Here is a 27,500-nt window from a genome sequence, read left to right as displayed (position 1 = left end):
GTTGCCTTTTCCTTTTACATTTCTTCAGTCTGTTCCTTACTCAGAAGCGAGGGAGAAGTTGAGAGGGAGAACGGGAGGGACAGAGGCAGAGAGACCCCGCAGCCCTGCTCCTCCACTTTGCGGCCTCCCCCCCGCAGGTGGAGACTGGGGGCTTGAACCTGGGTCCCTGGGCTCGCTGACTAGTGTGCTTAACCAGGCGCGCCACCGCCCGGCCTCTTACTCAGCTGTTGACTTGTGAGGGAGCAGAGAGCCACTCTGGCCCGCCAACGGTACCGGGGAGGGAGGTCCGGCCTCGTCCCGGGACTCGGACTCGGCCGCCATTCAGCCGCGGGCCTCCTTCAGTCCCTCTCGCCTGAGCGCACGCGGCACACCCACCTGAACGCGCGTCACCCTGTGCAAGGACCCGGGTTCGAGCCCTCGCTTCCCACCGCCCATGGGGAAGCTTCACGAGAGGTGAAGCAGTTCCTCTGGTGTGTCTCTGCTCTCTCCCTCCCTTTCGCTCCTCTTATCTCAATCTCTCTGTCCTGTTGAGTAAAACAAAGAAAAGAAATGTGGCGCCGGGGGTGAAGCCTGAGACTCAGTCATGAGGTCTGGAGTTCCAGCACAGGGCCCAGAGTGACGTCCGGATCTTTCTCTCTCTCCCCTACTCTTTCTCATTAATAAATAAATAAAATATTTAAAATTTAGAGAGAGAGAGGTAAAGAAAGGGGTAAAATGGATATGTAGTGCCGGCATTGAGCCCCAGAGACAACCATGATGGCAATAAACTGAATAAATAGATGAATAAATAAATAAATAGGGAGGGGGGAGCTGCAGCCCTGCTTCATTCCTTCTGAAGCTTCCCCTGTAGGAGTGGAGCAGGGGCTTGAACCCAGGTCCTTGCATGTGGTTGCGTGCGCTCTATCCTGTTCAACACTGCCGGGCCCATAAAATGACTCTTCAAGATGTAGAGCTAGGACTTTGTCCATCCGTGGAGTGACTGTGCCCAGGGTGCGTGTTTATTGTTCTCTGTATTGAGAGAAAGAGAAAGAGACAGAAATAGAGGAAAGACCCCACAGCCCTTCCCACCCTCCATGGGCTCCTGGTTGCTGTGCAGGGTGCTGAGAGAGGAGACACCCCACAGCCCTGCCCACCCTCCATGGGCTCCCTGGGTGCTGTGCAGGGTGCTGAGAGAGGAGACACCCCACAGCCCTGCCCACCCTCCATGGGCTCCCTGGGTGCTGTGCAGGGTGCTGAGAGAGGAGAGACCCCACAGCCCTGCCCACCCTCCATGGGCTCCCTGGGTGCTGTGCAGGGTGCTGAGAGAGGAGACACCCCACAGCCCTGCCCACCCTCCATGGGCTCCCTGGGTGCTGTGCAGGGTGCTGAGAGAGGAGACACCCCACAGCCCTGCCCACCCTCCATGGGCTCCCTGGGTGCTGTGCAGGGTGCTGAGAGAGGAGAGACCCCACAGCCCTGCCCACCCTCCATGGGCTCCCTGGGTGCTGTGCCTGGTGCTGAGAGAGGAGACACCCCACAGCCCTGCCCACCCTCCATGGGCTCCCTGGGTGCTGTGCAGGGTGCTGAGAGAGGAGAGACCCCACAGCCCTGCCCACCCTCCATGGGCTCCCTGGGTGCTGTGCAGGGTGCTGAGAGAGGAGACACCCCACAGCCCTGCCCACCCTCCATGGGCTCCCTGGGTGCTGTGCAGGGTGCTGAGAGAGGAGACACCCCACAGCCCTGCCCACCCTCCATGGGCTCCCTGGGTGCTGTGCAGGGTGCTGAGAGAGGAGACACCCCACAGCCCTGCCCACCCTCCATGGGCTCCCTGGGTGCTGTGCAGGGTGCTGAGAGAGGAGAGACCCCACAGCCCTGCCCACCCTCCATGGGCTCCCTGGGTGCTGTGCCTGGTGCTGAGAGAGGAGAGACCCCACAGCCTGCCCACCCTCCATGGGCTCCCTGGGTGCTGTGCAGGGTGCTGAGAGAGGAGACACCCCACAGCCCTGCCCACCCTCCATGGGGCTCCCTGGGTGCTGTGCAGGGTGCTGAGAGAGGAGAGACCCCACAGCCCTGCCCACCCTCCATGGGCTCCCTGGGTGCTGTGCAGGGTGCTGAGAGAGGAGACACCCCACAGCCCTGCCCACCCTCCATGGGGCTCCCTGGGTGCTGTGCAGGGTGCTGAGAGAGGAGAGACCCCACAGCCCTGCCCACCCTCCATGGGCTCCCTGGGTGCTGTGCCTGGTGCTGAGAGAGGAGAGACCCCACAGCCCTGCCCACCCTCCATGGGCTCCCTGGGTGCTGTGCAGGGTGCTGAGAGAGGAGACACCCCACAGCCCTGCCCACCCTCCATGGGCTCCCTGGGTGCTGTGCAGGGTGCTGAGAGAGGAGACACCCCACAGCCCTGCCCACCCTTCATGGGACTCCCTGGGTGCTGTGCAGGGTGCTGAGAGAGGAGACACCCCACAGCCCTGCCCACCCTCCATGGGCTCCCTGGGTGCTGTCCATGGTGCTGAGAGAGGAGAGACCCCACAGCCCTGCCCACCCTCCATGGGCTCCCTGGGTGCTGTCTGCCATGTGCTCCCTGGCTGGCTGGGCACCCATGGGTCCATCCTGTGCCGTCCTCCAGAGAAGAAGAAGGCTGACATCGTCTTCCTGCTCGACGGCTCCATCAACTTCGGCCGTGAGGGCTTCCAGCAGGTGCTGCGCTTCGTGTCCGAGGTTGTGGACACTCTGTACGAGGCCGGCGACTCCATCCAGGTGGGGCTGGTGCAGTACAACTCGGACCCCACAGACGAGTTCTTCCTGAAGGAGTTCCCCACCAAGGCGCAGGTGCTGGACGCCATCAGCAAGGTGGTGTACAAGGGCGGCCGGCACGCCGACACGCGGGCGGGCCTGCAGCACCTGCGTCTGCACCACTTTGTGGAGGAGGCGGGCAGCCGGCTGGCACAGAGGGTCCCGCAGGTGGCCTTCGTCATCGCGGGCGGCCGGTCGGCGCAGGATGTGCGGGAAGCCAGCCTGGAGCTGACCCGCAAGGGCGTCAAGGTGTTCGCGGTGGGCGTGCGCGGCGTGGACTCGGCCGAGCTGGCGGGCATCGCCTCCAACAGTGCCACGGCCTTCCGCGTGGCCAGCGTGCAGGAGCTATCGGACCTCAGCGAGCAGGTGCTTGACACCCTGCACGACGCCATGCGGGAGGCCCTGTGTCCTGGCATGGGCGAAGGCGACAAGGGTGAGGGCCTGGCTTCCCTGCTGCTCTCCACCCTCCATGGGCTTCCCGGGTGCTGTGCCTGGTGCTGAGAGAGGAGACACCCCACAGCCCTGCCCACCCTCCATGGGCTCCCTGGGTGCTGTGCAGGGTGCTGAGAGAGGAGAGACCCCACAGCCCTGCCCACCCTCCATGGGCTCCCTGGGTGCTGTGCAGGGTGCTGAGAGAGGAGAGACAACACAGCCCTGCCCACCTCCATGGGCTCCCTGGGTGCTGTGCAGGGTGCTGAGAGAGGAGACACCCCACAGCCCTGCCCACCCTCCATGGGCTCCCTGGGTGCTGTGCCTGGTGCTGAGAGAGGAGAGACCCCACAGCCCTGCCCACCCTCCATGGGCTCCCTGGGTGCTGTGCCTGGTGCTGAGAGAGGAGACACCCCACAGCCCTGCCCACCCTCCATGGGCTCCCTGGGTGCTGTGCAGGGTGCTGAGAGAGGAGACACCCCACAGCCCTGTGCTCTCCTGTCCTGTTCACTCTGCTGCCTCTGGTGTGGGGAGGAGACACAGAGAACATTCTAGATAGGCCCCCATCCTTGTCCCCCTAAGCCATGGCCCTTCCCAGTGAGGCAGGTGGGTGCCGTCTGTCCATGCCCGTGGGTCTGTGGCTGTGCCGTGTGACGGTGCCCTGCCCCTTTGTCCTGCAGTCTGCAATGTGGACGTGGTGCTGGGCTTCGACGGCTCCAGCGAGCAGAATGTGTTTGTGAGCCAGAAGGGGCTGGAGGCCAAGGTGCAGCAGGTGCTGGCCCGCCTCAGCCAGCTGCCCCGTCTCAGCTGCAGCGGGACGCAGACGCCCAGCGTGAGGCTGTCGGTGGTGGCCAGCACGCCCGCGGGGCCCGTGGAGGCCTTCGACTTCTCCGACTTCCAGCCCGAGCTCCTGGACAAGTTCCGGAACATGCGCAGCCAGCACCCCTACGTGCTGACCGCCCAGGCCCTGTACGCCTACCGGGACAAGTTCCGCGGGTCGGCGCCCGGGAGCGTCAAGGTGCGTCCTGGGTGTGGGGGCCCCGGCGCCCGGTCACGGGGACCCTGGACGCCTCCTCCGGCTGGGCCAGCCCTGCCCCAGGAGCTCGGTCAAGCGCAGACGTGACACCCTCATCATTTACGGGAGGCCGGGCCGTGGCGCACCTGGCGGAACGCACATGTTACAGTGCTCGAGGACCCGGGTTCGAGCCCCCGCCTCCCCCCCTGCAGGGGGAAGCTTCACAAGTGGTGGAGCAGGGCCGCAGGTGTCTCTCTGTCTCTCTCCCTCTCTATCTCCCCCTCCTCTCTACTTCTCTCTGTTTCTACCTTAATAAAAATGGCATATAAATAAGGGGGCCGGGCAGTTCTGCTCCTGGTTGAGCACACATCACCACGTGCAAGGACTCGGGCTCATACCCCCGACCCCCACATCTCACCCACCCATCTCTCCCCGCCGAGAGGCTTGTGTCTGTGAGCCTATCCCCTGCTGCCTCCCGGCCGCGGTGTCGGCTGGGGCCTGGGCGGATGTGTCCCCTCCTGGCACTGAGCCTCCCCTGTCACTAGGTGGTCATCCACTTTACCGACGGGGCAGACGGAGACCTGCTGGAACTGCAGAAAGCCTCTGAGGTGCTGCGGCAGGAAGGTGGGGCCTGGCTTTCTGGGAACCCCGGGTGGGGTGGCCCTGGGGTCAGGCCGGGGCCTCCCCTGGGAGTGGGGGCAGCAAGGTGGCAGGGACCCCTTCTGCTCCGCTGACCCTCCGCCCAGAGACGCCATCAAAAGCCACATTCATCACAGTCCGGGTGAGGGCAGGACCCGTGGGTGCGGGGCAGGACGGGGGTCTGCACAGGCTGCCCCTGAGGCTCGGGGGTCCAGGTTCCAATGCAGCAGCCCCATCAGCCGGGGCTGAGCAGGGCTCTGGGGAGGCCGGGCCGGTGGGGCGGGCGGCTCGGGTCCCCCTCCGTCCGTCCATCCGTCCGTCTGTTGTCCCAGGCGTCCACGCCCTCGTGCTGGTGGGGCTGGAGCGGGTGCAGGACCTGGAGCGGCTGATGCAGCTGGAGTTCGGCCGTGGCTTCACGTACAACCGGCCCCTGAGGCTCAGCCTGCTGGACCTGGACTACGAGCTGGCGGAGCAGCTGGTGAGCCCCTGCCCGGCACAAGCCCTAGACCACCACCCCACCCGGCATGAGCCCCAGGCCCACCCTGCCCACACGACCCCCAGGCCACCTCACCCACAGAAGCCCCAGGCCACCTCACACACACGAGCCCAGACCCACCTCACCCACACGACCCCCAGACCCACCTCACCTGGCACGAGCCCCAGACCCACCTCACCCACATGACCCCAGGCCCACCTCACACACACGACCCCAGACCCACCTCACACACACGACCCCAGACCCACCTCACACACACGACCCCAGACCCACCTCACCCACACGACCCCCAGACCCACCTCACCTGGCACGAGCCCCAGACCCACCTCACCCACATGACCCCAGGCCCACCTCACACACACGACCCCAGACCCACCTCACACACACGACCCCAGACCCACCTCACCCACACGACCCCAGACCCACCTCACACACACGAGCCCCAGGCCACCCCAGGCCCCAAACTCAAGGCCCCACCCCAGGCCTCTGCCCCCCCCATCCCCCTGCCCCACATTCCGGGCCCCAAACCCCGGCTCCTAACCTCAGCCCCTAACCCTGAGACCCCCAGACACCCAGACGCCCAGCCCCCTAGCCCCCACACCCACAGCTCTGCAACCCGCCCACTGTGCTACCATCTGGTCCTAGGCAGCGGCTCCCTGTTTTCCCCTGTGTGCGTGTGTGTCTGTCTGTGTGTGTCTGTCAGTGTGTCTGTCTCTGTGTGTCTGTCAGTGTGTCTGTCTCTGTGTGTGTCTGTCAGTGTGTCTGTCAATAAGTCTGTCTCTGTCTGTCTCTGTGTGCCTGTTAGTGTGTCTGTCAGTATGTCTGTCTCTTTGTGTGTCTGTGTCTGTCTCTGTGTGGCTGTCAGTGTGTCTGTCTGTGTGTGTCTGTCAGTGTGTCTGTCTCTGTCTCTGTGTGCCTGTCAGTGTGTCTGTCTCTGTGCCTGTCAGTGTGTCTGTCTCTGTGTGCCTGTCAGTGTCTGTCAGTGTGTCTGTCTCTGTGTGTGTTTGTCAGTATGTCTGTCTCTGCCTGTGTGTCTGTCTGTGTGTGTGTCTGTCTCTGTGTCTGTGTGTCTGTGTGTGTCTGTCAGTGTGTTTCTCTCTCTGTGTCTATCTGTCTGTGTGTGTGTCTGTCTGTGTGTGTCTGTCAGTGTGTCTGTCTCTGTGTGTAGCAGGTGTCACCCACACTCACTGTCCCCCTCTCCTGGGCTGTTCTCTATCCACACAGATGGGCAGAGGCAGAGGGAGACCCCACAGGGCAGGAACTTCCCCTAGGGCTGTCGGCCTCCCATGTGGTGCCCAGCATCTGCCCCGGGCTGTGTGAGACCCATACCCTGCCCACCCTCCATGGCTCCCTGGGTGCTGTGCAGGGTGCTGAGAGAGGAGACACCCCACAGCCCTGCCCACCCTCCATGGGCTCCCTGGGTGCTGTGCAGGGTGCTGAGAGAGGAGACACCCCACAGCCCTGCCCACCCTCCATGGGCTCCCTGGGTGCTGTGCCTGGTGCTGAGAGAGGAGACACCCCACAGCCCTGCCCACCCTCCATGGCTCCCTGGGTGCTGTGCCTGGTGCTGAGAGAGGAGACACCCCACAGCCCTGCCCACCCTCCATGGGCTCCCTGGGTGCTGTGCAGGGTGCTGAGAGAGGAGACACCCCACAGCCCTGCCCACCCTCCATGGGCTCCCTGGGTGCTGTGCAGGGTGCTGAGAGAGGAGACACCCCACAGCCCTGCCCACCCTCCATGGGCTCCCTGGGTGCTGTGCCTGGTGCTGAGAGAGGAGACACCCCACAGCCCTGCCCACCCTCCATGGCTCCCTGGGTGCTGTGCCTGGTGCTGAGAGAGGAGACACCCCACAGCCCTGCCCACCCTCCATGGGCTCCCTGGGTGCTGTGCCTGGTGCTGAGAGAGGAGAGACCCCACAGCCCTGCCCACCCTCCATGGGCTCCCTGGGTGCTGTGCAGGGTGCTGAGAGAGGAGACACCCCACAGCCCTGCCCACCCTCCATGGGCTCCCTGGGTGCTGTGCAGGGTGCTGAGAGAGGAGACACCCCACAGCCCTGCCCACCCTCCATGGGCTCCCTGGGTGCTGTGCCTGGTGCTGAGAGAGGAGACACCCCACAGCCCTGCTCACCCTCCATGGGCTCCCTGGGTGCTGTGCCTGGTGCTGAGAGAGGAGACACCCCACAGCCCTGCCCACCCTCCATGGGCTCCCTGGGTGCTGTGCAGGGTGCTGAGAGAGGAGAGACCCCACAGCCCTGCCCACCCTCCATGGGCTCCCTGGGTGCTGTGCAGGGTGCTGAGAGAGGAGACACCCCACAGCCCTGCCCACCCTCCATGGGCTCCCTGGGTGCTGTGCAGGGTGCTGAGAGAGGAGACACCCCACAGCCCTGCCCACCCTCCATGGGCTCCCTGGGTGCTGTGCCTGGTGCTGAGAGAGGAGAGACCCCACAGCCCTGCTCACCCTCCATGGGCTCCCTGGGTGCTGTGCCTGGTGCTGAGAGAGGAGACACCCCACAGCCCTGCCCACCCTCCATGGGCTCCCTGGGTGCTGTGCAGGGTGCTGAGAGAGGAGAGACCCCACAGCCCTGCCCACCCTCCATGGGCTCCCTGGGTGCTGTGCAGGGTGCTGAGAGAGGAGACACCCCACAGCCCTGCCCACCCTCCATGGGCTCCCTGGGTGCTGTGCAGGGTGCTGAGAGAGGAGACACCCCACAGCCCTGCCCACCCTCCATGGGCTCCCTGGGTGCTGTGCCTGGTGCTGAGAGAGGAGAGACCCCACAGCCCTGCTCACCCTTCATGGGCTCCCTGGGTGCTGTGCCTGGTGCTGAGAGAGGAGACACCCCACAGCCCTGCCCACCCTCCATGGGCTCCCTGGGTGCTGTGCAGGGTGCTGAGAGAGGAGAGACCCCACAGCCCTGCCCACCCTCCATGGGCTCCCTGGGTGCTGTGCAGGGTGCTGAGAGAGGAGACACCCCACAGCCCTGCCCACCCTCCATGGGCTCCCTGGGTGCTGTGCAGGGTGCTGAGAGAGGAGACACCCCACAGCCCTGCCCACCCTCCATGGGCTCCCTGGGTGCTGTGCCTGGTGCTGAGAGAGGAGAGACCCCACAGCCCTGCTCACCCTCCATGGGCTCCCTGGGTGCTGTGCCTGGTGCTGAGAGAGGAGACACCCCACAGCCCTGCCCACCCTCCATGGGCTCCCTGGGTGCTGTGCAGGGTGCTGAGAGAGGAGACACCCCACAGCCCTACCCACCCTCCATGGGCTCCCTGGGTGCTGTGCCTGGTGCTGAGAGAGGAGAGACCCCACAGCCCTGCCCACCCTCCATGGGCTCCCTGGGTGCTGTGCAGGGTGCTGAGAGAGGAGAGACCCCACAGCCCTGCCCACCCTCCATGGGCTCCCTGGGTGCTGTGCCTGGTGCTGAGAGAGGAGAGACCCCACAGCCCTGCCCACCCTCCATGGGCTCCCTGGGTGCTGTGCCTGGTGCTAAGAGAGGAGAGACCCCACAGCCCTGCCCACCCTCCATGGGCTCCCTGGGTGCTGTGCAGGGTGCTGAGAGAGAAGACACCCCACAGCCCTGCCCACCCTCCATGGGCTCCCTGGGTGCTGTGCAGGGTGCTGAGAGAGGAGACACCCCACAGCCCTGCCCACCCTCCATGGGCTCCCTGGGTGCTGTGCCTGGTGCTGAGAGAGGAGACACCCCACAGCCCTGCCCACCCTCCATGGGCTCCCTGGGTGCTGTGCAGGGTGCTGAGAGAGGAGACACCCCACAGCCCTGCCCACCCTCCATGGGCTCCCTGGGTGCTGTGCCTGGTGCTGAGAGAGGAGAGACCCCACAGCCCTGCCCACCCTCCATGGGCTCCCTGGGTGCTGTGCAGGGTGCTGAGAGAGGAGACACCCCACAGCCCTGCCCACCCTCCATGGGCTCCCTGGGTGCTGTGCAGGGTGCTGAGAGAGGAGACACCCCACAGCCCTGCCCACCCTCCATGGGCTCCCTGGGTGCTGTGCCTGGTGCTGAGAGAGGAGAGACCCCACAGCCCTGCTCACCCTCCATGGGCTCCCTGGGTGCTGTGCCTGGTGCTGAGAGAGGAGACACCCCACAGCCCTGCCCACCCTCCATGGGCTCCCTGGGTGCTGTGCAGGGTGCTGAGAGAGGAGACACCCCACAGCCCTACCCACCCTCCATGGGCTCCCTGGGTGCTGTGCCTGGTGCTGAGAGAGGAGAGACCCCACAGCCCTGCCCACCCTCCATGGGCTCCCTGGGTGCTGTGCAGGGTGCTGAGAGAGGAGAGACCCCACAGCCCTGCCCACCCTCCATGGGCTCCCTGGGTGCTGTGCCTGGTGCTGAGAGAGGAGAGACCCCACAGCCCTGCCCACCCTCCATGGGCTCCCTGGGTGCTGTGCCTGGTGCTAAGAGAGGAGAGACCCCACAGCCCTGCCCACCCTCCATGGGCTCCCTGGGTGCTGTGCAGGGTGCTGAGAGAGAAGACACCCCACAGCCCTGCCCACCCTCCATGGGCTCCCTGGGTGCTGTGCAGGGTGCTGAGAGAGGAGACACCCCACAGCCCTGCCCACCCTCCATGGGCTCCCTGGGTGCTGTGCCTGGTGCTGAGAGAGGAGACACCCCACAGCCCTGCCCACCCTCCATGGGCTCCCTGGGTGCTGTGCAGGGTGCTGAGAGAGGAGACACCCCACAGCCCTGCCCACCCTCCATGGGCTCCCTGGGTGCTGTGCAGGGTGCTGAGAGAGGAGACACCCCACAGCCCTGCCCACCCTCCATGGGCTCCCTGGGTGCTGTGCAGGGTGCTGAGAGAGGAGACACCCCACAGCCCTGCCCACCCTCCATGGGCTCCCTGGGTGCTGTGCAGGGTGATGAGAGAGGAGACACCCCACAGCCCTGCCCACCCTCCATGGGCTCCCTGGGTGCTATGCAGGGTGCTGAGAGAGGAGACACCCCACAGCCCTGCCCACCCTCCATGGGGCTCCCTGGGTGCTGTGCAGGGTGCTGAGAGAGAAGACACCCCACAGCCCTGCCCACCCTCCATGGGGCTCCCTGGGTGCTGTGCAGGGTGCTGAGAGAGGAGAGACCCCACAGCCCTGCCCACCCTCCATGGGTTCCCTGGGTGCTGTGCAGGGTGCTGAGAGAGAAGACACCCCACAGCCCTGCCCACCCTCCATGGGCTCCCTGGGTGCTGTGCAGGGTGCTGAGAGAGGAGACACCCCACAGCCCTGCCCACCCTCCATGGGCTCCCTGGGTGCTATGCAGGGTGCTGAGAGAGGAGACACCCCACAGCCCTGCCCACCCTCCATGGGGCTCCCTGGGTGCTATGCAGGGTGCTGAGAGAGGAGAGACCCCACAGCCCTGCCCACCCTCCATGGGCTCCCTGGGTGCTGTGCCTGGTGCTGAGAGAGGAGACACCCCACAGCCCTGCCCACCCTCCATGGGCTCCCTGGGTGCTGTGCAGGGTGCTGAGAGAGGAGAGACCCCACAGCCCTGCCCACCCTCCATGGGCTCCCTGGGTGCTGTGCAGGGTGCTGAGAGAGGAGACACCCCACAGCCCTGCCCACCCTCCATGGCTCCCTGGGTGCTGTGCCTGGTGCTGAGAGAGGAGAGGCCCCACAGCCCTGCCCACCCTCCGTGGGCTCCCTGAGTGCTGTGCAGGGTGCTGAGAGAGGAGACACCCCACAGCCCTGACCACCCTCCATGGGCTCCCTGGGTGCTGTGCCTGGTGCTGAGAGAGGAGAGACCCCCGGGACCCCTCCCTAGAGTGACCACCTCCCGGGGCCCCCGCCCCGAGCCCACCATGGGTCTGACCCGTCTCTGCAGGACAATGTGGCGGAGAAGGCCTGCTGCGGGGTCCCCTGCAAATGCTCCGGGGAACGTGGGGACCGTGGGCCCGTCGGCAATATCGGGCCAAAGGTAGGTCTCCCGGCACCAGACCAACTTCCCGGAGCCTCCCCCGTGGAAAAGGGGCCCGTCTGGGTGTCTGCGCCCTGCCCCACTGTCCTCCGGGACCGCTGGGCAGCCCCATCTCAGACCGGGGTGGGGGTGCCCACGAGGGCGAGACCCCGCGGACGGCTCAGCACTGGGGAAGGGGGTGGCGGCCGCCCCTGGGATGAGGGGACACCGAGGCCTAAGACCCCCATCATCCCCTTCTGTTCCAGGGCGTCCCTGGAGAAGAAGGCTACCCAGGGTACCCCGGAGAGGAGGGCGGGCCAGTGAGTACCCACCCCTGCCCCTGCCCTCTGCCCCTGCCCCCTGCCCCATATTCTCCTGCTCCTTGCCCCTGCCCCTGCCCCCTGCCCCTGCCCCCTGCCCACTGCCCCCTGCCTCTGCTCCCTGCCCCTTGCCCCTGCCCCCTGCCCTCTGCCCTCCATTCTCCTGCCCCCCCGTCCCCTGTCTCCACCCAGCCACCCCCTGCCCCACATTCTCTGTCCTCCCGCCTGGCGTCTCCCTCCACCTGCCTCTCCCCTGCACAGCTCCCAACACTCCCAGCCCCACCAGGCCTCTCCCCTGCTCCACTCCCCCAGCCTCCTCCTGCCCTGTGATGAAATCCCAGAGCTCTCTGCACAGACCTGGGGCTTGCTGGGGGTTTGTGGGTTCGAATCTCTGGGCTGTGAGGGCTATCCTGAGTCCGGGTGGCTGGGCTGGGACATCCAGGGTCCCTCAGGCCTGGCGGCACACACAGGACCCAGAAGACCTGTGGACCTGGGTCTCCTGGGGGTGTCGGGGAGCATGGCCTGGACAGACGGGGGTGGGTGGGGGGGACCCAGGACTTGAGCCAGTGCTGGGGGCTGGGGCCCTGGGGTGACTGTGGCCCAGGGTCCAGGAGGGAGGGTGCAGCTGGGGCCAGGCACCCAGAGTCCTCTGACCCAGGGTGCTGGCCAGGGTGGTGGTGGGGCCTCCCTTCCCGTGACCCCGTGACTCTGTGATCCCGGCCAAGCCAACCCCTGTCTCCCCAGGGCGAGCGAGGGCCCCCTGGTGTGAACGGCACTCAAGGCTTCCAAGGCTGCCCCGGCCAGAGGGGCGTGAAGGTATGGGGCTTGAGGGGGACCCCAGTGCCGGGTCCCGGCGCGCTGGTGTAGAGGGGACAGCCAGACCCCAGACCCCTCCAGGCCCCCAGCTCAGCAGCAGGGGTGTCCAAACGTTGAGGGAGAAGGGAGGGAGCAGGGGTGCGGTGATGGTGTCCCCGGTGACGCCCCGTGTCTGGGAGAGCTTCCTGGGGACGGGTCACTGGCACAGGTGCGGGCTGTTCCGGGACGCCCAGGGGTCAGGGAAGTGGGGCTCGGGGGAGAGGACATGTGAGGGCTGACATCTAGGAGGTGCCTTGCTGTTGTGAGCAAGCAGGGTCCCCATGCCTGGCCTTCAGGGCCCTTCCTGCCCTGGACCTGCCCCACGCTCAGAGGCTCCCCTGTGAGTGTCCGGCCACAGGTTTGGGGAGACACTGAATTCAACCCTCTTCCACCAGGGCTCGCGAGGCTTCCCGGGAGAGAAGGTACCCCAGCCCTCCTCTGTGTATGCCCTTATCTGTGTCTGTCTCCTCTGTGTCTGTCTCCTCTGTGTCTGTCTCCTCTGTGTCTGTCTCCTCTGTGTCTGCCTCCTCTGTGTCTGCCTCCTCTGTGTCTGTCTCCTCTGTGTCTGTCTCCTCTGTGTCTGTCCCCTCTGTGTGTCTGTCTCCTCTGTGTCTGTCTCCTCTGTGTCTGTCTCCTCTGTGTCTGTCTCCTCTGTGTCTGTCTCCTCTGTGTCTGTCTCCTCTGTGTCTGTCTCCTCTGTGTCTGTCTCCTCTGTGTCTGTCTCCTCTGTGTCTGCCTCCTCTCTGTGTCTGCCTCCTCTCTGTGTCTGCCTCCTCAGTGTCTGTCTCCTCTGTGTCTGTCTCCTCTGTGTCTGTCTCCTCTGTGTCTGCCTCCTCAGTGTCTGTCTCCTCTGTGTCTGTCTCCTCTGTGTCTGTCTCCTCTGTGTCTGCCTCCTCAGTGTCTGTCTCCTCTGTGTCTGTCTCCTCTGTGTCTGTCTCCTCTGTGTCTGTCTCCTCTGTGTCTGCCTCCTCTGTGTCTGTCTCCTCTGTGTCTGTCTCCTCTGTGTCTGTCTCCTCTGTGTCTGTCTCCTCTGTGTCTGTCTCCTCTGTGTCTGTCTCCTCTGTGTCTGCCTCCTCAGTGTCTGTCTCCTCTGTGTCTGTCTCCTCTGTGTCTGTCTCCTCTGTGTCTGTCTCCTCTGTGTCTGCCTCCTCTGTGTCTGTCTCCTCTGTGTCTGTCTCCTCTGTGTCTGTCTCCTCTGTGTCTGTCTCCTCTGTGTCTGTCTCCTCTGTGTCTGTCTCCTCTGTGTCTGCCTCCTCTCTGTGTCTGTCTCCTCTGTGTCTGCCTCCTCAGTGTCTGTCTCCTCTGTGTCTGTCTCCTCTGTGTCTGTCTCCTCTGTGTCTGCCTCCTCTGTGTCTGCCTCCTCAGTGTCTGTCTCCTCTGTGTCTGTCTCCTCTGTGTCTGTCTCCTCTGTGTCTGTCTCCTCTGTGTCTGTCTCCTCTGTGTCTGCCTCCTCAGTGTCTGTCTCCTCTGTGTCTGTCTCCTCTGTGTCTGTCTCCTCTGTGTCTGTCTCCTCTGTGTCTGCCTCCTCTCTGTGTCTGTCTCCTCTGTGTCTGTCTCCTCTGTGTCTGCCTCCTCTGTGTCTGTCTCCTCTGTGTCTGTCTCCTCTGTGTCTGTCTCCTCTGTGTCTGCCTCCTCTGTGTCTGTCTCCTCTGTGTCTGTCTCCTCTGTGTCTGTCTCCTCTGTGTCTACCTCCTCTGTGTCTGTCTCCTCTGTGTCTGTCTCCTCTGTGTCTGCCTCCTCTGTGTCTGCCTCCTCTGTGTCTGTCTCCTCTGTGTCTACCTCCTCTGTGTCTGTCTCCTCTGTGTCTGTCTCCTCTGTGTCTGTCTCCTCTGTGTCTGTCTCCTCTGTGTCTGTCTCCTCTGTGTCTGCCTCCTCTCTGTGTCTGCCTCCTCTCTGTGTCTGTCTCCTCTGTGTCTGTCTCCTCTGTGTCTGCCTCCTCTGTGTCTGCCTCCTCTGTGTCTGCCTCCTCTGTGTCTCAGCTGATGCCCCATGTCACCTCACCTGGGGGCAGTGTCCCTCTGCCCTCTCACCCCACCTCTGCCCTCTCACCATGCCCCCCCAGGGTGAAGTAGGAGAATTCGGCCTCGATGGTCTGGATGGGGAAGAGGTGTGTACTCACCCCTGTAGCCCTCCCCCCCTTCTGTGTGCCCTTGGAGGGAGCTGGGGTGACAGGAGTGACGTGTCCTTTCTTTGCAGGGGGACAAAGGCCTCCCAGGAGCCTCGGGAGAGCAGGGCAGCCCTGGTAGACGGGTGAGTGCGTCTTCTTCCTGTGGTGGTTGGACAGCTCCATGGGCAGAGCACAGGACTTGCAGGCAGGGCCCTGGTCTCATCCCTGTGGGGAACCTGGAGCTCTGGCCTCCCTCCCTCCTCTCCTCCGTCCCTGAATCTTATTTTCACTTTATTTATTTTTATTTGATAGAACGGAGAGAAATTGGGAGGGTGAGAGACAGCGACACCTGCAGCCCTGCTTCACCACTTGTGAAGCTTCCCCCTGCGTGGGGACCAGGGGCTCGAACCCTGGTCCTTGCGCACTGTGAGTGAGCGCTCAACCAGGGGCGCCACCACCCGGCCCCTCTCTGAATCCTTCTGGGAGCAGTTCTTGGAGCTGCCTGGTTCTGCCTGTTCGCAGACTGACTGTGCTTCTCTGTAGTGGCAGACAACCCTGCTCCTATGAAGAAGAGAAACACACAGACTTGTGGAAATAAATAAACTCAGCAACAACAACAATAATAATAGCCTTGCCCAGGCACTGGGAGAAGCCCTAGCCGCCTGGTCTCTCTCTCTGTCTCTGAAATCCAAAGAATGAAAAATTTATCCTGGTGCAAAAAATCACAAAAACCCAACCATCGCATATCTGACCTCTGGTCTGTCTCTGTCCAGGGCGACCAAGGACCAAGAGGTGCCAGAGGAGAACGGGGTGACACCGGGATCAGGGGCGACCCGGTAAGGGGCGTGCGGGGGGCGGCGTGGTGGCTGGGTCTCCTCCCACTGTGGGAAGGACGCACACACAGGCTGAGCTGGTGGGGTCCTGTGTCCCCCCACCATGGGCTCTCAGGTGCTTTTAGGAGAAAGGAAGAAACAGGCAGCTCTGGGGGTGGGGGGGGGGGCTCCATGTGTGCTTTGCCCAGGGTCAGACCCTGACACCATCTGAGAGGAGCCACAGCACCGGGGGAAGGTCCTTCTCATTTTCCCTGAATAAATCAGTTGGCCAGAGAGTGGCGAGGTTTTCCAAGCTCAGAGTCTGGATCTGGAAAAGAGAGAAAGGAGAAAGGTACAGAGAAGGAAGGAAGGAAGGAAGGAAGGAAGGAAGGAAGGAAGGAAGGAAGGAAGGCTTGTGTGTGTGGACGCCAGACCTCAGGCCTTCCTGCTTGGGGCTGAGTGGGGGTCCTGGGATCAGAGCTGAGGGCCAGGCTTCGGTCTCAGTGGCTCTGTGCCCCGTGCCACCTCCTGTCCCTGCCTTTCAGGGTGAGTCTGGACGTGACAGCCAGCAGCGGGGACCCAAGGGAGAAACCGGGGACCTCGGCCCCATGGTAAGTGGAGGCCAGCTGGGGGTGGTCGGTGTCCAGCCCCCCAGGATCCCTTGTGCCCCCTGAAGTCCAAGGGGAGCAGGGCTTCACCACCACAGCGAGGAGGGGCTGCGTCCCCAGATGTGACGGGGTCCCCTCACCTCTCTGCCTGTCCCCAGGGTCTCCCCGGGAGAGACGGAGCTTCTGGAAGGCCTGGCGAACTGGGGAAGACCGTGAGTGTCCCCTGGGCCAGGGACTCTGTGGGGGCATCAGCCAGGCCCCCACACCTCAGTCTGCAGCTTCCCACTGGGGGCTTCCCGTGTGCCCTGTCCCCCGGCCCTGCTTCCTGTATCCCTTGTCCCCCTTGTCCCGTGTCCTCCATGTTCCCTGTCTCCTGTGTCCCCTTCCCCCATGTCCCCAGTGTCCCCTGTCCACCCTGTGTCTCCTATGTCCCCTTCCCCCATGTCCCCAGTGTCCCCTGTCCACCCTGTGTCCCTGGGTCCCCTGCCCCCATAACCCCTGTGTCCCCTGCCCACCCTGTGTCCCCTGGGTCCCCTGCCCCCATGTCCCCAGTGTCCCCTGTCCACCCTGTGTCCCTGGGTCCCCTTCCCCCATGTCCCCAGTGTCCCCTGTCCACCCTGTGTCCCTGGGTCCCCTTCCCCCATGTCCCCAGTGTCCCCTGTCTACCCTGTGTCCTCTGGGTCCCCTGCCCCCATGTTCCCAGTGTCCCCTGTCCACCCTGTGTCCCTGGGTCCCCTGCCCCCATAACCCCTGTGTCCCCTGTCCACCCTGTGTCCCCTGGGTCCCCTGCCCCCATGTCCCCAGTGTCCCCTGTCCACCCTGGGTCCCTGGGTCCCCTGCCCCCATGTCCCCTGGGAACCCCAGGGCTGTCTTGGGCTGAGTCTGGAGGGGTGCAGGTGACCTGGCTGTCCTGAGGGGGTCCCTTGCTGAGGGACCGGGTGATGGCTGGTCAGTGGTGGCCAGGCCCCCGTTAGTGATGACAGTCACTGGGTGTGGGTGGTCCTGGGGTGCCATGGACGAGTGAGTCTGCACGTTTCCAGAGCACCCATCCTGAGCCCCCAGAGCTGGACCAGGGCACCCTGGGGTGCTGTCCCGAGCCCCCCCCCCCCAGAGCCCTTCAGGGGGAGCGGAGGGGGCTCCCGGGAGGCGGGTGACAACTGGGGATGCAGGGGGTCTTCTACAGAGCGTAGCAGGGGCTGTCCCTAGGGTGCTGGGGTTGCCCCCATGAAGAGGGGTGTCCTCCCCAGGGAGGGGGCAGGGGAGGGGATGGTGCCCCTGGAATTGGCAAGACTGGACCTGTGGTGTGGCCTGGGGACAGCTCAGACCCCAGAGTGTGATGAAGGGTGTGTCTGGGAGAATTGGGGGCTGGGGGTGTGGGGTGAGGCGCCCAGAGCCCCAGAGGCACCCAGCCTCCCTCAGCTCCCAGGGGCTCCCTGACCCTTGTCTCCACAGGGTGGTGCTGGTAGAAGGGGACCAGCCGGAGCCAAGGTGAGCAGGACCCTCTCTGCCCCATGGCGTCCCCTCCCGTCAGTGACCTGACCTCAGAGGCCTGGGGTCCCCCACCCACAGGGTGTCCCGTGAGCCTCTGCCACAGAGGCCTGGGGACTGGGGGGTCTGAACCTTGTCCCCCAGCTGCCCCCCACCCCGCCTGGGACCCGCCCTCGCAGACCCCAGAGCAGTGGTCAAGGCCGCTTCACCCCCGCTGACCCCCTTGTTCCCCAGGGTAACCCGGGCGGCCCAGGACAGCAGGGCGCAGCTGGAGAGCAGGGGGCCCGAGGGGCACAGGTCAGTACGGGGCTGGGGGCTGCTGGGGATCTCCCTGTCTGCGGAGAGGACTGTGGACACCCCAAAGTGAAGCCTAGTTCAGGGGACCAGGAGGAGGAACAGCTGCTAGAATATGCCCATTGCCCAGGCCCTGGGTTCAAGCCCTGGTACCACACGGGAGCACACTGCACAGCACCCAGGGGGCCCATGGAAGGTGGGCAGGGCTGTGGGGTCTCTCCTCTCCTGTTTCTCTCCACCGTCTTCTCTGTCCTGATCTCTAGACCTTGGCTCGCAGGCTCAGAGGAAAACATAAAGATTAATAAAGGCTGGAGACGCCCATCCAGTGGGACATGTCTTCCCATGGCTTGAGCCCCAGCACTACCTGTGAGGATCCTTGAAGCGCTGTTCCTTTTTTCTCTCTTCTTCTTAAACTTCTTTTTAAAAGTTTTTATTTATTTGTTATTGGACACAGGGAGGGAAGTTGAGAGAAGAGGGGTGATAGAGGGAGAGAGACAGAGAGACTGAGAGACCCCTGCAGCCTTGTTTCACCACCGTGAAGCTTTTCTCCTGCAGGTGGTGACCGGGGCTCGAACCTGGGTCCTTGTGCCTGGGAACAGGTGCACTCAACCAGCTGTTCACCTGGCCCTCGTGTCTCCCTCTCTCTGCAAGTCCCCGTCTCTCTCTTTGTCTCTCTCTCCCTCTGTTGGAAAGAGACGTCTCCTGGGAGGCTGCTCGAGGCCCCGAGCTCAGTACCCAGTACAGCGAGGAAAGGAAGCAGAGTGCAGTCCCTTCTCGCTCTCAAAGCCGTCTCCCTCCTCTCCCAGCTGTCACCACACTCCCTCTGTTCTGGACCCTCCCCCTCTGGGTGTGTCTTGTGGAGCCTGTGTCCATGGGTGTCTGGCTTTTGTTTCCCAACACAGACCTGGCAGCTTATCCACAGAGCAAGACGTATCAGGGCTCCACTCCTTTTCACGACTGTGTAATATTCCACCCCGTGGCTGCCATGATGTTCTTGGCCTCCCTCAGCTCTGACCGGCTTCTTCTTTCTCCAGGGCCCGCCTGGTCCAGTTGGTCCTCCAGGCCAGATGGGAGAACAAGGCATCCCTGGGCCCCGGGTAAGCTCTCCCTTGGGTGAGCCTGGGCTGCTCTTCACCCGTCACTGCCCAGCGGGCAGCCCTCTGCCTGTGGCCCCCAGACGGCAAAAACACAGCAAGAGCGGCTTGTGTGGAGCCAGCCGGTCCCCCGGTGTCCTCCGAGCTGAGTGCCAGCTCTTAGTCCTCCTGACACATCTCCTCCGGGAACCTGTCTGCACAGAGAGACACCAGTGTCCCTGTGGCTTTTACACCCTGTGGGGCCGCTCCCCCAGCTGGGCACTCAGGCCACCCTGTGCCAAGTGACACCATGCGGTGTGGCCCTGGGGACAGGTGGGACCCTGTGACTTGGAGAATGAGACCTCACTGACATCCCCCTGTCCCCCTCCTGTCCCATCTGTCCCCCTCCTGCCCCCTCCCTCCCCCTCCTGTCCTGTATGTCCCTCTCCTGCCCCCTCCTGCCCCCTCCTGCCCCCTCCTGTCCACCCTCTTATCCCCTCTTGTCCTTTTCCGTTCCCTCCTTTTCCCTCCCATCCTCTCCTGTCCTTTCCCACCCCCTCCTGTCCGCTCCCGTCTCCTCCTGTCCCCTCCCATCCTCTTCTGTCCTCTCCTGTTCCCCACTGGCCCCCTCCTGTCCCCTCCCATCCCCTCCTGTCCCCTCCCATCCCCTCCTGTCCCCTCGTCCCCTCCCATCCCCTCCTGTGCCCTCCTGTGCCCTCCTGTGCCCTCCTGTCCCCTCCCATCCCTCCTGACCCCTCCTGTCCCCTCCCGTCCCCTCCTGTCCCCTCCTGTCTCCTCCTGTCCCCTCCCGTCCCCTCCTGTCCCCTCCTGTCACCCTGGATCCCTCCTGTCCCCTCCCATCCCCTCCCATCCCCTCCAATCCCCTCCTGTGCCCTCCTGTCCCCTCCCGTCCTCTCCCATCCCCTCCTGTCCCCTCCCATCCCCTCCCATACCCTCCAATCCCCTCCTGTCCCCTCCAATCCCCTCCTGTCCCCTCCAATCCCCTCCTGTCCCCTCCTGTCCCCTCCTGTCCCCTTCTGTCCCCTTCTGTCCCCTCCTGTTCCCTCCCGTCCCCTCCTGCCCCCTCCTGTCCACCCTCTTATCCCCTCTTGTCCTTTTCTGTTCCCTCCTTTTTCCTCCCATCCTCTCCTGTCCTTTCCCAACCCCTCCTGTCCGCTCCCATCCTCTTCTGTCCCCTCCCATCCTCTTCTGTCCCCTCCTATCCTCTTCTGTCCCCTCCCATCCTCTTCTGTCCCCTCCCATCCTCTTCTGTCCCCTCCTGTCCCCCCTGGTCCCCTCCTGTCCCCTCCCATCCCCTCCAATCCCCTCCAATCCCCTCCTGTCCCCTCCTGTCCCCTCCTGTCCCCTTCTGTCCCCTCCCATCCCTTCCCATCCCCTCCTGTGCCCTCCTGTGCCCTCCTGTCCCCTCCCATCCCCTCCTGTCTCCTCCTGTCCCCCCTGGCTCCCTCATGTCCCCTCCTGTCCCCTCCCATCCCCTCCTGTCCCCTCCAATCCCCTCCAATCCCCTCTAATCCCCTCCTGTCCCCTCCTGTCTCCTCCTGTCCCCTCCTGTCCCCTCCCGTCTCCTCCTGTCCCCTCCTGTCGCCTCCTGTCCCCTCCTGTCCCCGTGCTTCAGGGAAGTGGAGGGACAGCAGGTGTTCCTGGAGACCGTGGCAGACCTGGGCCTCTGGGGAGAAAGGTGAGTGATGGGGGGGCAGGGGGTGGGGGTAGAGGGTGGCCCAGGACACTGAGCCCCACAGGATTCCTCCTACCCTGTCCCTCTGGCCTTTGTCACTGAGTCCCACTGGTTTGGTGCAGGGGACACTCAGTTTTGTCACGGCCAGAATTGGGTGGCTGGACTGGCCAGGGGCCTGAGACAGTGTCACCCAGCCCGGGGGTCTGAGCACCCGGACGCCAGGACAGTGCACCCCACTAGGCCCCGGTGGCTTCCCCCAGGGAGCAGGGTCCCTGTACCCCAGAATACTCCCCAGGCCTGTGGGGCCACCAGGCCACTCCCCGGCCCTGTCCCGGACCTGACTCGAAGGTGCAGACGCCATTTCTCACACGTCAGCACCATTTTTGTCAGACCTGAGGGTGTGACGTTATTAGTGGCTGCCAGCCCCCCACCCAGGAACCCTAGACAGAAGCCAGAAGGCCCCAGTCCTCACCCTGGAGCCCCAGACAGAAGCCAGCAGGTCCCAGCCCCCCCACCCAGGAACCCTAGACAGAAGCCAGCAGGTCCCAGTCCTACCCTGGAGCCCTAGACAGAAGCCAGCAGGTCCCAGTCCCCACGCTGGACCCTAGACAGAAGCCAGCAGGTCCCAGTCCTCACCCTGGAGCCCCAGACAGAAGCCAGCAGGTCCCAGCCCCCCCACCCAGGAACCCTAGACAGAAGCCAGCAGGTCCCAGTCCTACCCTGGAGCCCTAGACAGAAGCCAGCAGGTCCCAGTCCCCATGCTGGACCCTAGACAGAAGCCAGCAGGTCCCAGTCCTCACCCTGGAGCCCCAGACAGAAGCCAGCAGGTCCCAGCCCCCCCACCCAGGAACCCTAGACAGAAGCCAGCAGGTCCCAGTCCTACCCTGGAGCCCTAGACAGAAGCCAGCAGGTCCCAGTCCCCACGCTGGACCCTAGACAGAAGCCAGCAGGTCCCAGTCCTCACCCTGGAGCCCCAGACAGAAGCCAGCAGGTCCCAGTCCTCACCCTGGAGCCCCAGACAGAAGCCAGCAGGTCCCAGTCCTCACCCTGGAGCCCAGACAGAAGCCAGCAGGTCCCACTCCTCACCCTGGAGCCCCAGACAGAAGCCAGCAGGCCCCAGTCCTCACCCTGGAGCCCCAGACAGAAGCCAGCAGGTCCCAGTCCTCACCCTGGAGCCCCAGACAGAAGCCAGCAGGTCCCAGTCCTCACCCTGGAGCCCCAGACAGAAGCCAGCAGGTCCCAGTCCTCACCCTGGAGCCCCAGACAGAAGCCAGCAGGCCCCAGTCCTTACCCTGGAGCCCCAGACAGAAGCCAGCAGGCCCCAGTCCTCACCCTGGAGCCCCAGACAGAAGCCAGCAGGCCCCAGTCCTCACCCTGGAGCCCCAGACAGAAGCCAGCAGGCCCCAGTCCTCACCCTGGAGCCCCAGACAGAAGCCAGCAGGTCCCACTCCTCACCCTGGAGCCCCAGACAGAAGCCAGCAGGCCCCAGTCCTCACCCTGGAGCCCCAGACAGAAGCCAGCAGGCCCCAGTCCTCACCCTGGAGCCCCAGACAGAAGCCAGCAGGCCCCAGTCCTCACCCTGGAGCCCCAGACAGAAGCCAGCAGGTCCCAGTCCTCACCCTGGAGCCCCAGACAGAAGCCAGCAGGCCCCAGTCCTCACCCTGGAGCCCCAGACAGAAGCCAGCAGGCCCCAGTCCTCACCCTGGAGCCCCAGACAGAAGCCAGCAGGCCCCAGTCCTCACCCTGGAGCCCCAGACAGAAGCCAGCAGGCCCCAGTCCTCACCCTGGAGCCCCAGACAGAAGCCAGCAGGCCCCAGTCCTCACCCTGGAGCCCCAGACAGAAGCCAGCAGGTCCCAGTCCTCACCCTGGAGCCCCAGACAGAAGCCAGCAGGCCCCAGTCCCCACGCTGGAGCCCCAGACAGAAGCCAGCAGGTCCCAGTCCTCACCCTGGAGCCCAGACAGAAGCCAGCAGGCTCCAGTCCTCACCCGTCTCTCCCCACAGGGGGACCCCGGAGACCCGGGACCCAAGGGTGGCGTCGGGAGCCACGGTCCTCGAGGGGAGACGGTAGGTCCCAGAACCCTGGGGGGTGTGTGGCCCCGTAGTGGCCCTGGGCGGGTCTTCTCCTCGTGGCTGACAGGGGCTGAGGGGGTCTGTGTCCCCAGAGAGGACGGGGGCTGTTTCTTGGGGTCTCCCGGTGAGCATGGCTGCCGGGCGCCAGGCTCTGCCACCTGCAGATGGGGGTGGGAGGCAGAATCCGGCCGGGGGCCCCTGAGGGTGGCCGCCTCCCCCTCCTCTCTCACAGGCCGGGGCTCAGGGGGAGCTGGTCTCTCCCCACAGTCAGCTGCCGCGTCCAGCGGTCTAGGAGCCTCGGTGCCGGCGTGGGGGTTGGAGCCGTGGGTCTGGGCCTGAGCCCTCCACAGGGCACTGCTGTCCCTGTAATTTCCGTCTGTGGCCTGGTAACCTGCCTCTCCCTCTCCCTCTCCCTCTCCCTCCCTCTCCCTCTCCCTCTCCCTCTCCCTCTCCCTCTCCCTCTCCCTCTCCCTCTCCCTCTCCTCTCCCTCTCCCTCTCCCTCTCCCTCTCCCTCTCCCTCTCCCTCTCCCTCTCCCTCTCCCTCTCCCTCTCCCTCTCCCTCTCTTATCTCTATCTCTCTTGCTCTCTCCCCTCTATCTCTTTCTGTCTTTCTCTTCCACTGTTTCTCTCTTTCTTTCTCCCTCCCTCCTCCCCTCTTTCTCTCTCTCACGAGCTAAAGAGACGCCATGGCACTTGGTGCCTACCTGGTGAGCTGCCGCTCCTCCGGGAGACCCTGGTGCCCCCGCCCACTGTCCGGAGCCTTTCTGAAACACTTGGCGGCACTTTCACAAGCTCCAGCAGTCTCAGTGTGGCCACTGAGTTTATTAAGATTCTTTTTCTGAAATAGCCCTTTCAGCCCGAGCTCTGTACAAATGGACCAGGCTGGCTGAGAGCTACGACTCTTAGTGCTTGAATTTGTTTCCTGTATTTTTAACTTCTCTACAATTAACCAAAAAAAATAATAATAATCTGTAGAGCAGTGACAGAGCCAGAACTCCCCCTCCTGCTCCCCATAGAGAATTTGGGTCCCTGCTCCCAGAGGGGGAGAAATGTCAGGGAGATGCCCAGAGGGCTCTGAGCCCCGACTCCATCAGGACCCGGAGAGAGAAGAGGGAAAGGAAGGACACTCGGAAGGAGTCGCAGGTGGAGGTGTGACTGAGGAAGGAGAGAAGGCAGGAGCAGAGGAGAACGGGAGATGCCTATAAATCTAGGCAGTTGTAGGAATACTAGCCAGCCCGTGTCTGTGAGCTGGGAGAAGCACGGCCGTTTCCAGCGGAGGGGACGGGACACAGAGTCTGGGGGTGGGGCGGGTGGAGTTAGACCCCCCTGTTATCTTGTAATTTTGGAAGTTAATATTAAATTCCTAATTAAAAATAGATTTAAAACGCTCAATCCAAAAAAGGAAAGAACAAAGGAACCCTAGTAGTTAGTGTGGGGAAAGCAGGGCCAGGAGTCAGACGCAACAGCCCCTCCTGCCTGGAGGCCGAGCTCCGGGGCTGTTCTGGGGCCCTGGGCTTGGCGGCTCTTCTCGCACAAGACCGCTCAGCTGCTGCTGTAGGTGGTGATGGTGGCCAGCTCTGACCCCGGGGAGGGGACAGAGCTGAGAAGGGGCCAGCAGGGGCCGGCCTGGGCTCAGGGGGACTGTGGGGCTGAGCCAGCCCTCCTGGGTCCTTGACCTTGTCTCCCTGGAGCCTCTCTGTCCACACGGTCCTCACGGGGCAGCTGCCCAGGTCCCGGCCTGACCCCACGCGCCACGGCCATGCTCGCACCTGGGAGAAGGGAATGGGGACTTCCTGCCCCTGCTCCCTGGGCCGGGACACGCCGGGAGACGGGCCCTGGGCAGAGGGACTGCACCCTGTCTGCTGTGCTGAGCCGCCGCGCCCCTCTCTGTCCACCCTCAGGGAGACGACGGACGAGACGGGGTTGGCAGTGAGGGACGCAGAGGCAGGAAGGTGAGGCCCCCAGACCCTCCACATCCCCTCACCTCTGGCTCCGCGTTCAGGCCCAGCGCCACACGGGCGCATTCTGCACTGCACCGGGGGAAGCTCCATGAGTGAGACAGTGGTTGGTGCCGTACTATCTCTTTGTTCTTCTGTCTCTCCATCTCCACTCTCTCTAAATAAATATTGGTGCATTCGACTGAGCACACACTTCAGTGTGCAAGGATCCGGGGTCGAGCCCCCAGTCCCCACCTGCAGGGGGAGAGCAGTGAAGCAGGGCTGCGGGTGTCTCTCTGTCTCCTCTCCCCTCTCAGCTCTCTGTCCTGACAAATAAAAGAAAAAAAAAAAAAAAAAAAAAAGAACAAAAATGGCCTCCAGGAGCAGCGGACCCATAGTGACAACCCTGGAGGCCGTAATAATAACACAGGAGTGAGGACAATGGCTCACAGGCAGATCAAAGTCACCTACGTCTCACTTTCAGGGCGAACAAGGATTTCCCGGATACCCAGGCCCGAAGGTGAACTGTCCTCTCGGTGAAGCGCTGAGTGGGTGCTGTGTCCCGGGGCCACCCTCAGGCCTGGGTGCTCTCAGGGCACCCGGTGCCCCCTGGACCCCGGTGCCATCCGTCCACGCGCAAGTGGAAGTGGCATCCACAGACTGCCTGCTGCCTGCAAGGCTCCGTGAGGCGTCTGTCTGCAGGCTGCCCCCCACCCAGCTCAGTGGACGAGGGTGCTGTGTGTGGGACCCCGGGGTGGGGGCGAGGGCCAGGCTCGAACCCTGGGAGGCTGGCAGCATGTGGGCAGCCGTGACACTCCCGGCCACCCCCGCTGGCCCCCGTGCTCCGACCTCACTGCCCCCGTGTCTCTCCCAGGGAACCCCCGGAGAGCCGGGCACAGACGGAGGCCGGGGACCCAAAGGTGTCCGAGGACGGAGGGTGAGTCCCAGAGTGACCGCAGACCCGAGTCCCCGCTGCCCCACGGTGCCCCCTCCGCCCATCCCTGTGTCCCCCAGACGAGGCCCAGGGTCATCGGACGCCCAGGCAGAGGTGCTCCTGGCTCCTGGGGTCTCGCTGAGGGGCTACCCCCTCCCCACCCCCTCCCCGGGAGAGGAGTCTCCTCCGTCTGCCCCTTGCAGGCTGCTCACCATCCTCCCTGGAGGACTCTGGGTCTTGAGCGAGCAGATCGCGGCTGGAAGTTTGCAAGTCTAGCTTCAGTGGGTCACTCAGCCACAGGACCCGCTGGCCGTTGGCCGGGGAACCGGTCGGGACCCGTCAGGGGCAGGGTCTCCGTGCTGTGACGGGAGCTCATGGCTCTGGGGTGGCTTCTCCCCCCATTTGTAGTTGTGATGAATAGGACGTTACAAGGCTGGCCGATGACGGGGTGGTCCCACCTCACACCCACCACCACGGCTCTGTGCCACCCTCCCACCTGCAGGACCACCGGGCTCTCACGGGGCCCAGACACACCTTGCTGGCTTCTGCTTTGCGTTTGCTCGTCTGCTTCTGCAAGTCCCTCTGTCTCAGGTCTCCAGATTCCACACCTGAATGACACTCCTGCAGTTAGCTGCCTTCCTCTCTGTACTTATTTCGTTAGGCTCCGTCCCTTCCAGTTCCATCCATTTTGCCCCAAAGGACGCAGTATCATCTGGGTGCTGGGCTCTGGGGCTTGGGGACTGGAGGCCAGGTGCTGGGAGCCGGGTGCTGGGGACTGGATGCTGGGCTCTGGGGTTTTGGTGATGGGTGCTAGGAGCCAGGTGCTGGGTGCTGGGTTCTGGGCGCTGGGGTTTTGGTGCCAGGTACTAGGAGCTGGGTGCTGGGTGCTGGGCTCTGGGGACTGGAGGCCAGGTGCTGGGAGCTGGGTGCTGGGGACTGGGTGCTGGGCTGTGTCCCCTTCTCCATCACGTCCAGCTGCAGGAAGTGAACAGTCCGGGATCTTTCAGAGTGAGCAGTCCCTGTTTCGTCCTTTCTAGGGGAACTCGGGACCCCCCAGGAGCTGAAGGAGAGATGGGGAGACCCCGGCTACCCAGGACCAGCTGTAAGTGCCCCCCAGTCCCAGCCCAGCCGCCAGGGCGGGGTACCCTGCACAGGACATCGCCCGCGGCCACACTGAGCCCTTTCTCCTCACCTCGGGGTCGGCTACGCACCGGACATCGCCCGCGGCCGGCGTGGGGAGGGGCGAGGGTCTCAGGGACAGTCCCTGTGGGCTCTGTGGCCTGGGGGCGTCCTGCTGGGCTGAAGCCTGAAGCCGGGCGTCTGCTGGTGTCGGGACAGTGGAGAGTTTGCAGGGCCCCCGGTGGGCCCTGAAGTCAGAGTGACCGTCAGGCCGGTGGTTCTATGGGCTCATGAGGTGACCCCAAGGGGCTCTAGTCACCACTCAGACCCAGCGGTCTGGGCTGCCAAGCAGGGTCAGCACTAGAGTGCGGGGGCTGCCTGGCGGAGGCACCAGGCCATCCTCAGCTGAGTGGTGCTCTGGTCTCTCTCCCCCTGCCTCTCCCTCTCCCTCCCTCTCTCCTCTCCCTCCCTCCCTCTCCCTCTCCCTCTCCCTCTCCCTCCCCCCACCCTCTCCCTCTCCCTCTCCCTCTCCCTCCCCCCACCCTCTCCCTCTCCCTCCCCCCACCCTCTCCCTCTCCCTCTCCCTCTCCCTCTCCCTCTCCCTCTCCCTCCCCCCACCCTCTCCCTCTCCCTCTCCCTCTCCCTCCCCTCTCCCTCTCCCTCTCCCTCCCCCCACCCTCTCCCTCTCCCTCTCCCTCCCCTCTCCCTCTCCCTCTCCCTCTCTCTCTCCCTCTCCCTCTCCCTCCCCCACCCTCTCCCTCTCCCTCTCCCTCCCCTCTCCCTCTCCCTCTCCCTCTCCCTCTCCCTCTGCCTCTCCCTCTCCCTCTCCCTCTCCCTCTCCCTCTCCTCTCCCTCTCCCTCTCCCTCTCCCTCTGCCTCTCCCTCTCCCTCTCCCTCTCCCTCTCCCTCTCCCTCTCCCTCTCCCTCTCCCTCTCCCTCT

General features: G+C 64.2%; 1 protein-coding gene across 4 annotated transcripts in view; it reads left to right on the top strand.

The window, feature by feature from the left end:
• Positions 1–26,627, top strand: part of LOC103126747 (collagen alpha-3(VI) chain) — a 64,986-nt gene extending 38,359 nt beyond the window's left edge. For 3 of the 4 annotated variants that reach the window (XM_060184169.1, XM_060184170.1, XM_060184172.1), the window contains 22 exons: positions 2,606–3,205; positions 3,882–4,219; positions 4,762–4,840; positions 5,188–5,333; positions 11,173–11,265; positions 11,511–11,564; positions 12,309–12,380; positions 12,815–12,841; positions 14,482–14,526; positions 14,616–14,669; positions 15,300–15,362; positions 15,884–15,949; positions 16,105–16,158; positions 17,399–17,434; positions 17,669–17,731; positions 18,763–18,825; positions 20,438–20,500; positions 22,501–22,563; positions 24,472–24,522; positions 24,992–25,027; positions 25,382–25,444; positions 26,479–26,627. In XM_060184169.1, the coding sequence (XP_060040152.1) occupies positions 2,606–3,205; positions 3,882–4,219; positions 4,762–4,840; positions 5,188–5,333; positions 11,173–11,265; positions 11,511–11,564; positions 12,309–12,380; positions 12,815–12,841; positions 14,482–14,526; positions 14,616–14,669; positions 15,300–15,362; positions 15,884–15,949; positions 16,105–16,158; positions 17,399–17,434; positions 17,669–17,731; positions 18,763–18,825; positions 20,438–20,500; positions 22,501–22,563; positions 24,472–24,522; positions 24,992–25,027; positions 25,382–25,444; positions 26,479–26,505 (2,156 nt within the window). In that variant the 3' untranslated portion in view covers positions 26,506–26,627. The remainder of the gene's footprint in view (positions 1–2,605; positions 3,206–3,881; positions 4,220–4,761; positions 4,841–5,187; positions 5,334–11,172; positions 11,266–11,510; positions 11,565–12,308; positions 12,381–12,814; positions 12,842–14,481; positions 14,527–14,615; positions 14,670–15,299; positions 15,363–15,883; positions 15,950–16,104; positions 16,159–17,398; positions 17,435–17,668; positions 17,732–18,762; positions 18,826–20,437; positions 20,501–22,500; positions 22,564–24,471; positions 24,523–24,991; positions 25,028–25,381; positions 25,445–26,478) is intronic. The other variant, XM_060184171.1, reaches the window with a different exon arrangement.
• The last annotated feature ends 873 nt before the right edge of the window (positions 26,628–27,500 follow it).

Source organism: Erinaceus europaeus, unplaced genomic scaffold (assembly GCF_950295315.1).
Source record: "Erinaceus europaeus unplaced genomic scaffold, mEriEur2.1 scaffold_591, whole genome shotgun sequence".
Lineage (NCBI taxonomy): Eukaryota > Metazoa > Chordata > Mammalia > Eulipotyphla > Erinaceidae > Erinaceus > Erinaceus europaeus.
Note: the sequence above shows the minus strand (reverse complement) of the source record. Positions and strands in the feature narration are given on the sequence as shown.